Source organism: Toxorhynchites rutilus, chromosome 2, assembly GCF_029784135.1.
Source record: "Toxorhynchites rutilus septentrionalis strain SRP chromosome 2, ASM2978413v1, whole genome shotgun sequence".
Classification (NCBI taxonomy): domain Eukaryota; kingdom Metazoa; phylum Arthropoda; class Insecta; order Diptera; family Culicidae; genus Toxorhynchites; species Toxorhynchites rutilus.
The window spans coordinates 291205056-291221832 of NC_073745.1; the positions used below are offsets into that span (position 1 = coordinate 291205056).

At 39.6% G+C, this 16777-nt stretch overlaps 1 protein-coding gene across 5 annotated transcripts in view; it reads left to right on the forward strand.

The window, feature by feature from the left end:
• Positions 1–16777, forward strand: part of LOC129769980 (uncharacterized) — a 200881-nt gene that overhangs the window by 70801 nt on the left and 113303 nt on the right. For 3 of the 5 annotated variants that reach the window (XM_055772528.1, XM_055772529.1, XM_055772527.1), the window contains one exon: positions 5578–6478. In XM_055772528.1, the coding sequence (XP_055628503.1) occupies positions 5597–6478 (882 nt within the window). In that variant the 5' untranslated portion in view covers positions 5578–5596. Of the gene's footprint in view, positions 1–4939; positions 5520–5577; positions 6479–16777 lie in introns of those variants that run through there. The other 2 variants (XM_055772530.1, XM_055772532.1) reach the window with 2 other exon arrangements.

Consider the following 16777-nt stretch of genomic DNA (forward strand, 5'->3'; position numbering starts at 1 on the left):
TATTGCTGTCTCCTTGTTAGAAAATACGTGCATGTGATTTTCAAAATGGCTTGGTTTATAACAGCTTGGTCTCATTCATAAATTGGAAAACAGCGAAGCTAACTTCAATGGAGCTGATTAATCGGCCTGTTTGGAATCGCGTTATTTTATCGTTGTCATTCAATCGAGGAGTATTCACATCGGTAATCTAAGTTTGAAACACAGCCATATTGCTTCCTTTATTCATGGATGTTTTTATTACTCTTCACCGATTTGTAGAACTCAATATTCATATATGCATATGAGTGATCGGATTTTACAATTCGATCGAAATCGACTTTTACACTCTTAAATTCGTTCGCCTTGTCGCGAAACAATGGTCAAAATAATTAATCCGTATTTGTGGTTCAATTTACTCTCTGTCTGATCGGCATAAGTCCGGAAATAATTCTAAATTGTTGAAATTTGAATGAAAATTATTATTCGATTTCGTTTGGATGCTAAATTTGTTTTGAATGTGTTTGAATGCTAAATTTTGCGTGTTTATTCCACCCGAAAAACCATTACTATTTTTGCTTCATAGAAATGGAACATGGAGACCAATGTTGTTTACGTCGAATTGCGTGGCAAGGTTGTCACATTTGCTCAACTCGATTGGACTTGAGCTTGAACAGAATGAAAAATTGCGCTTTTTCCATTCAACAGAATACAACCAACAATATGTGGGGACGAATAAAGGGTGTGTCACATCAAATTGCATCACGGAAAAAACGCTGTAGAAATTCGCCCAGTAGACCGATCCTTTTTAAAATTTTAGACAGTAAAATAAAAACTATTAAACAACTTTTGGCATTTTTTTTTTATTCATACTTCGAGCCCAAGCCCGTATGCTCGCACCTTCCTCTTTACCCCGTCCATAAGGTTCTGTACAACGTCAGGTTGTAGTTTTTTTTGAACAGAAATCCATTTTCTCTTGTAGTCCACCTCCGATTTGACAACTTTTGGGTTCTTCCGGAGGGCCTGCTTCATGATCGCCCAATATTTCTCTATTGGGCTTAATTTAGCTTATTGGCGACATCCCGGACCGAACTTCTCGGATCACGTCTAAACTGCTTAACTACGCGCTTGTGATCTTTTTCACTGACGGAGCATCCATTTTTGCCGTTCTTCACCTTCCGGTCGATGGTTAGGTTCTCGAAGTATCGTTTTAGTACTCTGCTGACCGTGGATTGGACGATTCCCAGCATCTTACCGATGTCCCGATGTGACAACTCCGGATTCTCGAAATGAGTGCACAGGATTAATTCACGACGCTCTTATTCGTTCGACGACATTTTTCCAAATTTACGAAAAATTGACAGTGAAGCATGGCCAACGTGATCTATACACTCTTATCTGATTATAAGCGAAAGCTGAAGATATAATTCCTAAAAAATAATTTTCTACAGCGTTTTTTCCGTGATGCAATTTGATGTGACACACCCTTTACGATCGAACTTCATTTTGTGTTTGAACACACGTCATGACATGACAATGCATTGCGCTTTGCCTGGCTATAACTAAAGCTGTGTCGGCGTTGCTCATGATAGTATCTCGCAAGTGAATGTATTATTCCTCGCCCCGCTTTTGTTGATTGTGTAGTAAGAATTGCAGTCGTTCAATCTCTACCTTCGCGTATACCATAAATTGTTGGCACAGCTTACGATATCTTGAATTGGCGTTTCTTGACCATGTCAAATCACCATATGATAAACATAAAAATCCTTCGAGCGCGCCCTCTGTTTGTTTCGTCGCATGTTCATAAATATTCAAAATGAGAAATGATTTTCATAATGAATTAAGTATCTGTGACGGGGTCTCATTGGTCTAATGTTTATGCAAGAGATTTTTCGTTAAAGAAACCCTTCTGACTTGCACTGTAGTCATGCGTATTCTTGAGCATGCCACTCCAGAATACATTCAAGGCGTATTGTAAGTCATAGAAATCTCAACTATTTACTAATAAAAATGACGCAAGTAGTACTACGTCGAGAAGGCAAACCTTGGGAACGTTAGTGCCATTGAAGAAGAACATAGCGAGGGTCGTATGAACGGTGTGTGTCAACGATGAATTCCAGATAATTGTTTTTTCTTCGCATTGAATTTCTCGTGTCACCGTGCTATCATGATTCCAGCAGCGCTTGTGCTTTGGATCTACACACGTACTCTCCAGCTGATGTTTTATCAGGGTTGATGGCAATAGCGTCATTGTCATTTTGTAATCCGAGCAAATGTGATTTGAAGAATTTCGATAACTCATTGTGCTCATTCAAAAAGGCTTCCAGCTCGTCGGAGATGCTCCCTGCTTTAGATGAATTGATGTTACTTGTGTATTTGTAGATGGATGTTCAATGAAGCGGGCGTTACGCCATCAGTCATTGAACAACTTAAATAAATTCGTTCTGTTGAAAAAACGAACAACGGTTAAATTATTAGAATATTTTTGACAAAAAATATCCAGATCTTTTTTTCTGCATAGAGCCACCCTATTCGGTATTAAATGTATGGTTATCGGTATCCTACCGGTATCATATATAGTTTACAACCTATTCTCATACCTACCAAGTATTTTGAGTATAATTTCATCAAAATCGGTCGAGCCGTTTCGGAGGAGTTCGGTAACAAACACCGTGACACGAGATTTTTATATATAGAGATATATAGATTGTCAGAACTAAAGTATTTGATATTCCCAAACACCATTTTTTTTTAGATCGATTCCATCTGTTGCACTCTTTATAGTTCGAGTTCATCGTGATTTGACTTTCCTTGTCTGTCCTTTAGCGTACCCTGGACAATGTTTATTTTTTTCTGGATTCAATTCCATACAAATTGGAGACACAAGCAACTTAACGCCTCGAGAATAAAGCAGAAACGCAGAAAAGGCGTGCTTTTCAAATTCTGCAAACAATTAATCATCAAAGACGACGAGGAAATTCCTTCCAAACAAAAATATCACTGTTTTGAAAGTTCCTACAGGAACCTTATAAGGACTAAATGAACCCTGGTGGATAATGCTAATTGGATTTGCTTTTGAATCAGTTGGCAAAAAATCTATGAGAAAACAGAAAGAAATCGATTTTTTATCTCTTCCCGATATTTTTGTCTACTATATCTACGAATACCAAGGTAAAAGTGTGTTCGAAAAATATTCCAGAACTTGGGAGTATAAACTTTAGAATAATGTATATCCCATCTTTATGCGTTTATTGTATGTACAGAAAAGTTTATTTGTAATAAAAAATTGTAATGGGTTGTATCTAGGACACGACCGCAGTTTTCGACGTAGAACTACGTAATTATATTATTCAATCCACTTGTTTATCACTTCGGATATTTTTGTAGAATGCATCGAAATTTTTGTGATATCTTTTTAACTATTTAATTTTTTATTACTTCAGTAGACTCCAAAAAGTCGAGTAGAGTCGAAAGCTATCAGCACTCGTTTATTTGGTTCAACTAGCATCAGACTTTCTCCTTCCCACTCAGATATCGATCACAAACTATGAACCCTTTTGCTCCTATATTCCGCTTCAGATGTGATCGAACCCCACAACATGCAATAGTAAGGTGTCCCTGCTGGAATTTGGAAGCATACTTCCATGGAATATACGTTTATTTAAATAAATGCAGTGTATATCTATATTCCAAAATTCTGGATACTCTTCTGTATCCGCACTAGCACAAAAAAATCTCGTATGCTGCTCTTCTTTATCGTAGCACACCTCGATACAGAGGGCTTTCTCTCCCTATATCGAGCTGTGTGTGTATGTGTGTGAAACCAGCATTATGCATGAATGATATCCGCTCACTCGCATCTGTGCTTTCATTTTATTCTATTTTTGGATTCCGCCTCTAGCCCTGAGAAGGGCCCGTGTGGAAAGAAACTCTATTCGATACTCCTCCTTCACCCGACAAGAAAACAATCCCCTCCAGCTCGACGCTCTGCGGCAACCATGTTGCTTCGATGACCACCTAATGAGAAGTGGTGTGGCTTCAAATCGCGTATGGCTTATTGAAACCAAATATGTTGGAAGCGGGCAGAAACGAATGTATCAGTTGCTCATTATTGACAGCTCTGTTCGGGAATACACACAAATCGGCAGAACAAATGTATGGGAAAATGAGAATGCTTCCAGTTTTCATTAATTTAAACTGTTTAGGCATTAGTGGATTGTACTGTATAGTATATCAAACGAATCTTAGAGAATTTCCGATTCCATTGGTGTGCAAGGTATCAGAATTTGTTCGCTGTGAAAATAGTTATTAACGTTAACTTTATTTCACAAAAAACGTGACCTGTTTTCCGATTTGGCACCCTTCCTGAAAGACGTAGTTCTACGTCAAAAAAATAGGCAATTACTTTTGGGGTAACCCTATATAACGTGACGAAAAATGCAAGGGTATATCAAGATGTCATTTAAAGAAATTACATTTTAGAACGACAATTTTTCATGCGCTACCGTTGATATAAATCTGCGACATAAACACGATTCGTTCCCATCATCAAGAGTAAAGTCAATCGAGCGCTCGCTGCGTTTTTTCTGGCACCGCCAGCAACAACAACAAAAAATCTACAAACGAAAGACAAACCCTCACCGGGAATAAATACGAGCGAGATAAAATTACGTCGATATGAAAATTAAATTTTAAAAATTCAGCAATAAATGTATGCAGCTTTAAAAAATGTAGTTTGCCATCGTTGTTTTTCCTTTCCCGACAACATCGAGCACATTTCTCGTAGTCGATGACTGCAAAAAACGACGGCTGTAGCTTATAATTTATTTAGTTCCATCTGTACGTATAGTTTTCCCCTCCCACTTTTCCCCAGCATCCGTCTCGGTGAAGGAAGAGAAACGTGCGCGCATTTCACGAAACAAATTAGTCAAACGAAGGTTTTTTTTCTCACTGTCCCTCTCGCCGCCGTGTTCAAACCCCTTCTTACCCACACTCATTGGCCGTCATTGGCTCCCTAAATGTGCTGACCGTGTAAAAGGAACCGGTTGGTCACTCTCTACGATTCTGGACTTCACGAATCGAACACGAGCGAGTGCAGAGTCGCCCCCCGAAAAAAAAGCGGCAACAATTTCTTCCATTCGAAATGGAAAATTTACAATTTTCAGGACCAATTGAAATATCTTTGCTCGTGCTGAATCCTGTGTCGCCCAGTGGATTGTACGACGCCATCGATGATGATGACGACGTCCGACTTGACTATGCCAAGTCACACGAAAATGAAGGAAATTGTACATGGTCACACAAAGAGAACGGAATTGAATAAACATCCATAAACACACATACACGATCCTGCGATGTGGAGAGAGAAAAAAGGAACCAATTTTTGAATATTCTATCGACAACAACCAGTAATAATATTAAACTGCAATTTTTCGTTGGAATCGAATTACTATGGCTTTCGAAGTAGCGCTTTACCTTTGGGCTATTTGATGGCGCTGGAGAAAAAAGTGGTTGTGGTATACGCTGTGTGATTGCGTTTTTAGGTTTAGAATTGAATTGTTTAGTGTTTATTTTCTATTGAAATTTCGATTCATTTTTCAGGTAATCGAATCATGTCAAAATGCCTCTGAACAATTCTGATTACAACGATTCTCCGGCTGCGAGTAGTTTTATCGGCGCCGGGCCACCACGTCTTACGACAGCGTTGTCTGCTCAGGACGCGCAGTTTTGCCTTCGATGGAACGGCTATCACACCAATCTGTCAACTGTATTCGAGCAACTTTTCCGGAGTGAATCTCTCGTGGATGTAACCTTGGTTAGCGAGGGTCGTCTGTTGAAAGCACATAAACTAGTTCTAGCCGCAAACAGTCCCTACTTTCAGACAATATTTGCTGAAACTCCCTGCAAGCATCCTATCATCATTATCAAAGATGTTAAGTGGGAGGAGCTCGAAGCACTTGTGGAATTCATGTATCGGGGAGAAATTCACGTAGCTCAGGAGCATATACGGCCACTGCTTAATCTTGCCGAAATGTTCCAAATATGTGGTCTAACCGATTTGCACCAGGAGGATGACCGAAAGCCTGCGCCTGAGAATGACGACCGACATATTACGGTGTGCAGCGCGTCGGGAACCCTCAATGACAAGAATGTCGACGGCGAGTGTTCTCCGCCAAAACGAATACAGAAGGAGCGGGACTTGGCTAGGAAGCAAACCTTCGAGACACTGGACGTGCCTGTTGAGTGGCCAGCGGAAGATGAAATCAAACATGAAGAACAGCCCCTGTTCAAGAGTGCCCGGAAACGAAAACAATCGCCCAGTGATGTGGGTGTTGTGTCGGATGATTGCATAGTGACCAGATTTTCTAACATTCCAACGACGGCAGCTCAGCAGATTGTTGACATTCCGAAGTCGCCCACACAGATGCAGCCGACTCGTCTCTTGCTGGAGGAGGCGGATTCAAAGATGAGCTTTGCCGATCAGGTCAATGAAGAAAGCAGTGTAAGTACCTTACTAAATTTTCATGCTGACTCGGCAAACATTTTTCTGACATACAATTTTTTTGTGAATATTTTGGTTGTTGAATAATAAATAAATATATTTAAAGTGTGTTCTAACGATCTATAAAATTAATCGAGTGACATCGATAAAAAAGAACGAATTAAATTAGTTGAACAAAATGACGTTTATGCTGTTGTAGTATGATTTCAAACCCCGTTCCAAAGTCCATCTTAAAACTCCCAATATACAAATTATCCTTCTCCTCATAAGCAGTTGATTGTTTCAAAATAAATGACTCATGCGTGGTCACTTCAATTTACGATTCCCACGAAACATTCCTCAAGCGCAACTGCATTATTTCGTTAATTGTTTTTCTCCCACATTCGTCCATGTAAACAAGCCAACATGCGCGGGCGATATGAATGCACCCTTACATCATGTCGCGCGCAGCTAAAGGCAATAAACCAGAAACCAAAACAAACCCAGTTCTATTCTGATTAAATACGCGACCGTACACAAAGTCGTCGTGACACTTTACGATTTCTCATGAAATCGATATGCGCGCTTATGAGCGCAGTAAGCAATTCTATTTCTTGACACCATTCACATCGAACACTGCATTCGATTGATTGGCTATTCCCCTTTGAAATCGACTTGGCTCCTCCCAATGAAACTCTCCACAAACTGTTGGCTAAGTTAGCTTAAGACTTTTGTAACTAGCATTAAGAGAGTTCTTGTATGACACTCGACGCGGACGGCCGCGTGGAGCGACGAGAAATAAATAAAGTTTTTTTTTGAATAAAAGTATAACTAAATTAATAGTAATAGAAAACTGTCGAAAATTACAGGGGGAATGAACTGCAAAGTTTAAAGCCTCTCGAAAACAAAGAATGAATACCGAAAATGACGATGCGGATTGTCATTGGATAGCTGAATTAATAACTGCGATGTCCCGTTTGTGAATTGGAAAGAAAACTCCATTGGAGCTGATGTACCGAGCAGTGTTGCCACATTTTAATCTGTACCAGAGGGGTTAAGAATCTTTCTCATCTGTACTTTTTCGTTCAAAAATCTTTACCATTTTTCTTTCTTTATCAATTTAAAACACAGCTACATTCTTCCCCGGTCATTACCAGTATTTATTCATTGACATACTTGATATCCGGTTATGTTTGTGATAGTATCGATAATGAACTTTTTGACGTAGAACTACGTCTTTCATTAAGTGTGCCAAATCAGAAAACAGGTCACGTTTTTATGAAATAAAGTTAAAGTTAATAACTATTTTTGCCGCGAACGGATCTTGGCGATTTACATACCAAGCGAATCGGAAATTCCCTAAGATTTGTTTGATATGCTATACATTACAATCCCATAGTCTGTATATGGTTTAAATTGATGAAAATTGGAAGCATTCCCATTTCCTCATACATTTGTTCAGTCCATTTGTGTGCTTCCCCGAATGTCAATAACGAGCAACCTATCGACGAGCAACTAAGGGGAAATCGTAAGATGTAAAGTCTCCGTGAACAAAGGAAAAGAAAAAGAATGAAGGGGAATATTTGCCTAGAGTATAAATAGTGGATCTCGCTGAGGCAAACTTTCATTCTTCGTGAGGAAATCGATTGAACAACATCGTTGCTGGGCGAGCTGGACGGCGAGGGATCGAATGCCTTTCTCAAGGCAATGGGGGTGGAGGAGTAATATGATGGATGAAGTAAAGTTTTCGAAGGACCTTTTTGATGATTAGAGACGAATGAACTGATGAAGTTTAAAGTCTCAAGCAAGGAAGGAAGGCAAACTTTCAGTATCGTTCTGTATTCAAAGCAGTGAATATCGCTTGTTCTTCCTTGTTTTGCGTCATCACATGTCTTCGAGCTGTAGACGCGAACAAATTACTCACTCGCTGATGTCTATGGCATGGCAATCATTGCATCAAACTGACGCCATTGCATTAAGGTTCTGAGCTACACAATTGTGTGATTTGGTTTCGCATGACGGTAGGAAAACTCTATCCACAAAGGATGACAGCTAAGCTAATCTAGACTGGCAATATTAACAGAAAGGGCTTCTGTTGAGAAGAGCGCAAAACGGAAATAAGTGTGTGTATATTTAGTTGTTTCAAGCCATCGTTGTATGGATATAGTATCCAAAGTGTTTAATTCTCCAGTGCAAGCCACATCTAAATGGTCTTCCATAAGACCAAAGTGCGATATTATCCCGAATCTGAGCTATCAACCCAGGCCACCTTCAGCCGAAGGATTCGCCATATTTCTCAATGGTGTGACCCACCAATAGCGGAAGGGAAATATCTACGCTAGTGCATTAGTAATGAATCTCTGCGGAAGCAAATATTCCGCATTTTTCCAAGCAGTTAACATTGCTTGTTTTCTGTCATCAATGCATTGAACTGACGCTATGGTGAAGCAGGCGTTAAGGTAGTGCACCAAACATTATTTGGGGAATACCATGTTATTCAATAAATTATATTAGGTTATTAATTCATTTGAGCTCGCATGCCAGTCACAAAACTGCTTTCAACTAGGATTGCATTTGCGCTAATCTTGATCATAATGAAGCAGTGCTACTCTTTTCGAGTTGTTGATATTAACGGATAGAGTTTATTTCGTTTATTCATTCACCAAGAAAGTAAATGTCGTTCTGGAATTTTGCATGTAATTTGGTTTCGCTTGCCAGTAGCAAAAATTTCTCCACTAAGGATGACAGCTGTGCTTATCTCGAGCATGTATTATTCTGCGAGCACAAGAATGAATCATCAAACAATTATCGTCAAATGATTCTACAATGAAAAAAAAATTCAGGGCGACCAAACTGGTAGAATGGTTATTTTAAAATGTTCGTAGCATTATAAAATAATATCCGTAGTTATAAACAAGCGACTTGAATTAAACCACAGCGTAGTTCTACGTCAATAATGCGGTCGTGCCTTGAATACAACCTCCTAAAATTTTTAGAAAAACGTTTTGTACATTTTCTATTTAACACGTAAGGCGATAAACATTTCAGATCCCCGCATGGGCTAAATATAAGCCATTTTTGTGGTAACAATATCGAACTGTTGCCCGAAACCGAAAACCGATTGGTTTGAAATTCGATCGAAATTGACTTTTCCTGTATGAAATCCGTTCGACTCAAAGTCAATCGTGGTAAGCAAATTTGTCAACCCTGCCTTGACGAAAAACAACCGTCAAAATAATACATCCGTATTTGTAGAGCAAATTCACACTTTATCAGAATGGAAGACATGAAAGCAATTTCACATTGTTAAAACTTGAATGAAGATTATGTTATTTGCATACTTGGAAGCCATATTCCTGATCCTAATTTAACTATTTTTCTATAAATATACTCCACAACTTTATCAGGGTTGCAAGGATCACATTTCATTATCTTCTCCGGAAAATCTATCACCATTTTCGCTACATAGAACTGGGACACGAAGCTCAATGTCGTCTTTGTCGAATTGCGTGGCAAGGTTACACAACTCGTTTGAACTTGAGTTGAACGGATTATAGAATGTAAAATTGCGATCCACCCGGACAATTCTGACTCGATCGGATTTCAGAATAAGGGTGAGTAGTTGACGAATATGCGGAATTCCCGAAGAAAATTACACTAACGATTTCCTCAATGTGTATTTTGACGAATAACCAAACTCAAATGTTTGCATGAAGTAATCCATACAATTCAAACAAATTGAAAACCGTGTGATATTGTAATTAAGATTATTAAAGACTTTATTTTATTGTTCGAACACACGTACTGTCATGATGATGCATTGTATTTTAGCCTAGCAATAGCGAAGGCTGTATCGGTGTTGCTCATGATAGTATTTCGCAGTTATTTTTCTTCACACCCCAGTTGCTAACTTTGATGAGTCATAACTCATAGTTTATGAAAATCACATCTCTGATTGAAATCGGGGGTTTCAAAAAAAAATATATATTTTGATGTCAAATGTCTTCAAATTGCATGAAACGTCGGAATTTTTTTTATCAAAAATCGACTCTTTAGGACAGTATTTGAGTACATACAAGTTTCATTAACAGAAGGGGGTTTTCACAAATGAATCCATGAGCTATGAATTACTGCATAGACGTGTTTGTATTCATTGACATAAACGATTATATCTTCGCGACATTGAATAATTTGCTCGTAAATACACATAATATATTGCAACTCTAAAATTTTTAACAGGATTCAAATCTGGAGAGTGAGCCGACCAGTCCAGAACATTAAATTTTTGGTCTTTGATCTATTGCTTAATTTCCTTGCTGGTATGAATAGTAGCATTGTTTTGCTGGAATGTGAATTTTTTGTGACGATAACCACACAAAAAACGGTAGGAGAGATGATTCCCGAACATGTATGTGCACCCGTGGCCGAGTGGTTAGCGTCTCACATTATCATGCCGGGTGTTCGGGTTCGATTCCCGTTCTGGCCGGGGGATTTTTTGTCAGAGAAATTACCTCCGGCATGCACTGTGGTCACGCGTATTCTAGAGCTTGCCCCTCGGAATACATTTAAGGCGTGTTATTTGGTTTAAGAAATCTCAACTAAGTATTATTAAATGACGTTAGTTAATGCATACGTTGAGACGGCAAAAGTTCCACAGGGAACGTTAACACCATTCAGGAAGGATGCAATCCTCGAATGATATGAAAGCTGTCCTGAGGTTTCCGGTTGCACAGAATCCCGCCCAAACCATGAACGAACCTCCACCAAAATTCCTGGTTGAAAAATGCTGTTCCTTCTTCCGTAAATCACGCCAGTACCCTTTGAAACCATCAAGACTGTGTGGATGGTAAATGTAATCTCCCTTTTACATCTAACGTATTCCTTCCGAAATGCGCAGTCTAACCTTTTATACATACCGTGTCTATGCGACGCAGCCCTGTCATACATACTTCGCCCGCTTTGAGGTTTGCCCCAGCCCTGCATCATCCAACCAAACCACGCAGCACCAGTTCTCGTCCTCTTTCTCATTCGAACTGCGGACAAGGTAAGTCGTGTTCTCTACGACTGTCTAGATCGTATCCAAAATGGCTGGGGTCTGAGTGGCTAAATCCACACATTGGCGATCCTGCCAGGAGCTGGAATTTTTATTTCCAGCTGGAAAGAACAAATTTTAAAATTGCTTTTGCCACTCGAAGACCAGCCATTTCGGAATTGCAGTTTTGCGCTGTACTGTGTGAGTCATGTGGGCCAGGCAGAGTGGAATTTGCCAGGAGTAGAAGGACGCGTGTTTTATTCTTTTTTTTTGTGCGAACGAAGTGAAGATGTACCGGAAGACAGAGAGTAAAATATGTGTAAAGAGTGGAGAGTATGTTTTTTGACGTAGGACTACGTCTTTAATTTCTATACCGGGGTGTAAAATCAAAGTTTCGAAAACGAAAGCGTTATGCCGGAGACCGAGATTTTGAGCGTTAATATCTCCTAAACAACTGAACGAAATGGTATGATAAACACTTCATTCGAAAGATAAAATGTCTACGCGTTCTATACTTGTTACTTTTTGATCCAAAAACATGGTTCAATAGTTTTAAAATTGCTTTCAAAACAGGCTATTGAAATCACCAATCGGTATATAAGCGAGCGCCGCTCGGAAATCCACTCAGTCCAACTTAAAGATGTAGAACCCTAGGTTGATCACTTGATATGTAAAGGGTGTGTCACATCAAATTGCATCACGGAAAAAACGCTGTAGAAATTTAATTTTTAGGAATTATATCTTCAGCTTTCGCTTATAATCAGATAAGAGTGTATAGATCACGTTGGCCATGCTTCACTGTCAATTTTTCGTAAATTTGGAAAAATGTCGTCGAACGAAAAAGAGCGTCGTGAATTAATCCTGTGCACTCATTTCGAGAATCCGGAGTTGTCACATCGGGACATCGGTAAGATGCTGGAAATCGTCCAATCCACGGTCAGCAGAGTACTAAAACGATACTTCGAGAACCTAACCATCGACCGGAAGGTGAAGAACGGCAAAAATGGATGCTCCGTCAGTGAAAAAGATCACAAGCGCGTAGTTAAGCAGTTTAGACGTGATCCGAGAAGTTCGGTCCGGGATGTCGCCAATAAGCTGAATTTGTCAACTTCATTCATCCAGCGGACCAAGCAGCGGGAGGGCCTGCGTACATACAAGGTTCAGAAGGCTCCTAACCGCGACGAAAGGCAAAACATGGTGGGGAAGACGCGAGCCCGGAAGCTGTACACCGAAATGCTGACGAAGCCGCATTGCCTGGTAATGGACGACGAAACCTACGTCAAAGCGGACTTTCGTCAGCTGCCGGGCCTGTTGTTCTTCTCCGCAGAGGACAAATTCAGCGTTCCGGAGGAGATTCGCAAGCAGAAACTATCCAAGTTTGCCAAAAAGTACATGGTGTGGCAAGCGATCTGCTCTTGCTCTTGCCACCTTCGTGATGACCGGCACGGTAAACGGGCAGGTTTACCTTAAGGAGTGCCTACAGAAGCGCTTACTACCACTATTGAAGCAGCACAAAGGCCCGACCATCTTCTGGCCGGATCCCGCTTCGTGCCACTATTCAAAGGACGTGTTGGAGTGGTACGAAGCCAACGGGGTCACCTTCGTGCCAAAGGAAATGAACCCGCCCAACGCGCCGGAGCTTCGCCCAATAGAGAATTGGGCGATTATGAAGCAGGCCCTCCGGAAGAACCCAAAAGTTGTCAAATCGGAGGCGGACTTCGAGAGAAAATGGATTTCTGTTCAAAAAAAACTACAACCTGACGTTGTACAGAACCTTATGGACGGGGGAAAGAGGAAGGTGCGAGCATACGGGCTTGGGCTCGAAGTATGAATAAAAAGAAAATGCCAAAAGTTGTTTAATAGTTTTTATTTTACTGTCTAAAATTTTCAAAAGGATCGGTCTACTGGGTGAATTTCTACAGCGTTTTTTCCGTGATGCAATTTGATGTGACACACCCTTTAGTACTTTATTATAATGTAAACCAAATTAAGAAATAAAAAGAATTTAAGTGAAAAAAAAAAGAAATCCACTCAGTTCTAATTGAACAGCGATTGGAGCATGTTGTCGCTGTTGTGGTGAAGCTCTTCGTTTATCATGAAAGCGCGGATGAACGGTGCCACCAAGAGCCTGTTTGTGCACCCTAGGCCAGAAGGGAATCCATCAGGAGGAGAGTGATGCCACAAACGGTTCCCCGGGAAGACATAGCTACACACACATACACGCGCGGAATTCTTTCGGTTTGGATGCCATTCAGCATCGAGACAGTTCCGGAAAGATCTAATTATTTCTGGAAAATAATCTGCCAGTTCCTCTGGGAATTTAAAAATACATTCATGTGAAAGAGTTTAGTTGAATGTTTTCTATTCATGTAACACTGTGACCAAATATGTTTCAATCAAGTGCTATTAACAGGTGGTTATCGAGTTAGTAATAACCACTGGTGGGCTTCCAGTATCGAGGAAAATGTGGAAATATCTAATCGTTGCTGGAAAATAATCTGCCAGTTCCCCTTGGAATTGAAAATTACATTCAAGCGAAAGAGTTTATTTCAATGTTTTCTATCCATAAAATATCCATATAATACATTTGGGTTTGTGATTTGTCAATCAAGTACAGTTAGCAGATTAGCTTCTGGAGATTATTCTTCAGAACAAGGCTTTTCGTATCCTATTGATATTGTTTTTATCTTTCTCCGTGCGATTGTGTTAGATGAGCGGAATATAGGTGTGACGGAAGACGGAGAATGGGTGTTTTCTTTCCTTCTTTTTACTCGTGTGGTGATGCTGACCAGGCGGAGAGATCCACCGGGAGACCGAAAACATGTGTCGCAGTAAAAAAAAGCGTACCATTAGGAGGTACCCCGAAGAAGCTATTTCTACAGAACATTCAGAAGGTCGTAGAATCCTCCAGGATACTACGGTACAACCATCCCAGATAGAAACCCCACAGCCTAGCTTTGTTAAACGTCGAATATGAGCGAATAGAACTCCTGAAAATTTAGAAACATTATAAGAGTGGTTGATAATGAATCAATTTAAAAATTTATCAAGTGTGCAATATATATTCTAACATGTATTTGACAACACAATGAATAATTTACACCTGAGTGTCCTTTTTTTTTGGGAGGGGGGTGATGTGTGGATGGTAAATGTAATCTCCCTTTTACATCTAACGTATTCCTTCCGAAATGCGCAGTCTAACCTTTTATACATACCGTGTCTATGCGACGCAGCCCTGTCATACATACTTCGCCCGCTTTGAGGTTTGCCCCAGCCCTGCATCATCCAACCAAACCACGCATCACCAGTTCTCGTCCTCTTTCTCATTCGAACTGCGGACAAGGTAAGTCGTGTTCTCTACGACTGTCTAGATCGTATCCAAAATGGCTGGGGTCTGAGTGGCTAAATCCACACAAAGACCATCCTAATTGATTTTTTTTTCATCAGTGAAGATAATCTATACTTTGAAGAACTTTTCGTTATGGTATATAGCAAAAAATATTCTTTTGGTAACATTCTTTGTCACAACATACCATGTCCCACTGTCGGTTCATGTGAGCTTTGGCAAAATTCAGACGTCTTTCGATGTGAGATGGTGTAAGATTAGGAGTTTTAACCTTTCAAGCTCTCTTTATGTGAGGATTTTTTATCAAAACTTGATGAATTGTCACAAGAGTAACATTTGAATTGAAATATTGCTTTATTTGCATAAGCGATTTTGAGGTATTCGAATCTGTTCTAGCTATTTTCCGCTTGTCCCGGTCAGAGAGCTTCGATTTACGTAGAGCTCTATCATTTTGTCAAATAATTGAGCACTACTTGATGGGATCGTCCAATCCGACGAGAAATTTTTCTGATACCAAAATTTTTTTGGTGGAATGCATCGATTTGTCTTTCTTTTCTCTCCATAAGCACTTTTCCTTTCGACATTTTTCAGATTTATTGATCAAAACAACTAAAACAACGGGAAAATGTAACTGGTCTTATAGACACTTGACACTTGAAAAATACAAAAACATTCGTTTACGCTCAGCGCTTGCACACACACACACACACATATGAAAATCGGGCAATGTATGGTAGTCACCAATACCTACGTACTAAAATATAAGTTGAAGCATTGTTTATTTATAATGACACAAAGCAGCAAGATCATCACTCGGTCTTATAGAAGTTGGACAGAGTGTATGTGAGGGATATATAGGTCTACACTGCAGCTAGTGTGAATTTTACAAAACAAAAAAAATCGGAACTCGATGAAATGATACAAAGCGTCAGTTTTCATGCTGTCTAATGGATAGTGCTTCTAAATTTTGACGTAGTACTACGTTTTTTGATTTCTAAAAAAGGGGGTCACTCTACGAGATTGAAAATGAGGCATGTGACGATTCATTATCGGATTTCAAACGCATATTACGTAAAATCGTTATTGTGATTTATATTATGTTCTATCAAAAGAGTAAAAGTTGCAGATTTCTGAACAATGAAAAAACTAAATGCAATTACTACAAACTATCACAGTCACGTCAAGCTTTCATCCGTGTCCCTAGACCCAGACCATCTACTTTTTGCATCACACGCACACCAAAAATAGACTGAAGTTATTATAATAGTTTCTAGTTTTCTTCGAAGTTTCGAATAATAGTAGTGTTGAAACAAATACATAATCGCCTATGACCGAGTATGTACCAACGAATGTCACAAATTATCAAAAATTTTTCACGAATGAAGGAATTATCTTTTCCCAGTGTCGGAGGAATTCTTTTCTGTTGAAACTCAACACCATATCCGTCATAATGAGTATAACACAAGAGTCGAGACGCGTGAACTTTGTCTATTATATTGAACGAAAACAGTACGAATGAATTTCGAAAACCCTGTTTTGAGACACCTTCCTTACCGTCAATAATTTCAGGTGAATATCACGAAAAACAAGTTAATCTTCATTGCTTGCAGTGAATTGTGAATTTATTACGTGTTTTATTTCCATATTTAGAAAAAAAGAAAGCACCAGGGATCCTGAAAAGATAACATGATGGGTTTCGTTCAGCGTCGACCCGCTGACGTTGGCATTGCATTCGTTTCTGATTCCGTTTTTGTTTTCGTTTTCGTTTCCGCTTCCGCTTTCTTGGATTTTTTCTACCGCCGCTCTAACACGATCTTAGTTTCCAACAATTTCTTTGTCGAATTCCCCTTTTCTATTTTCGTTCAAGGCCGTTTTCAATGAACCGGAAGCCACCCTTTTTTTCCAAAATAGCATCAGAATACGATATTCGTATTCCGATCGC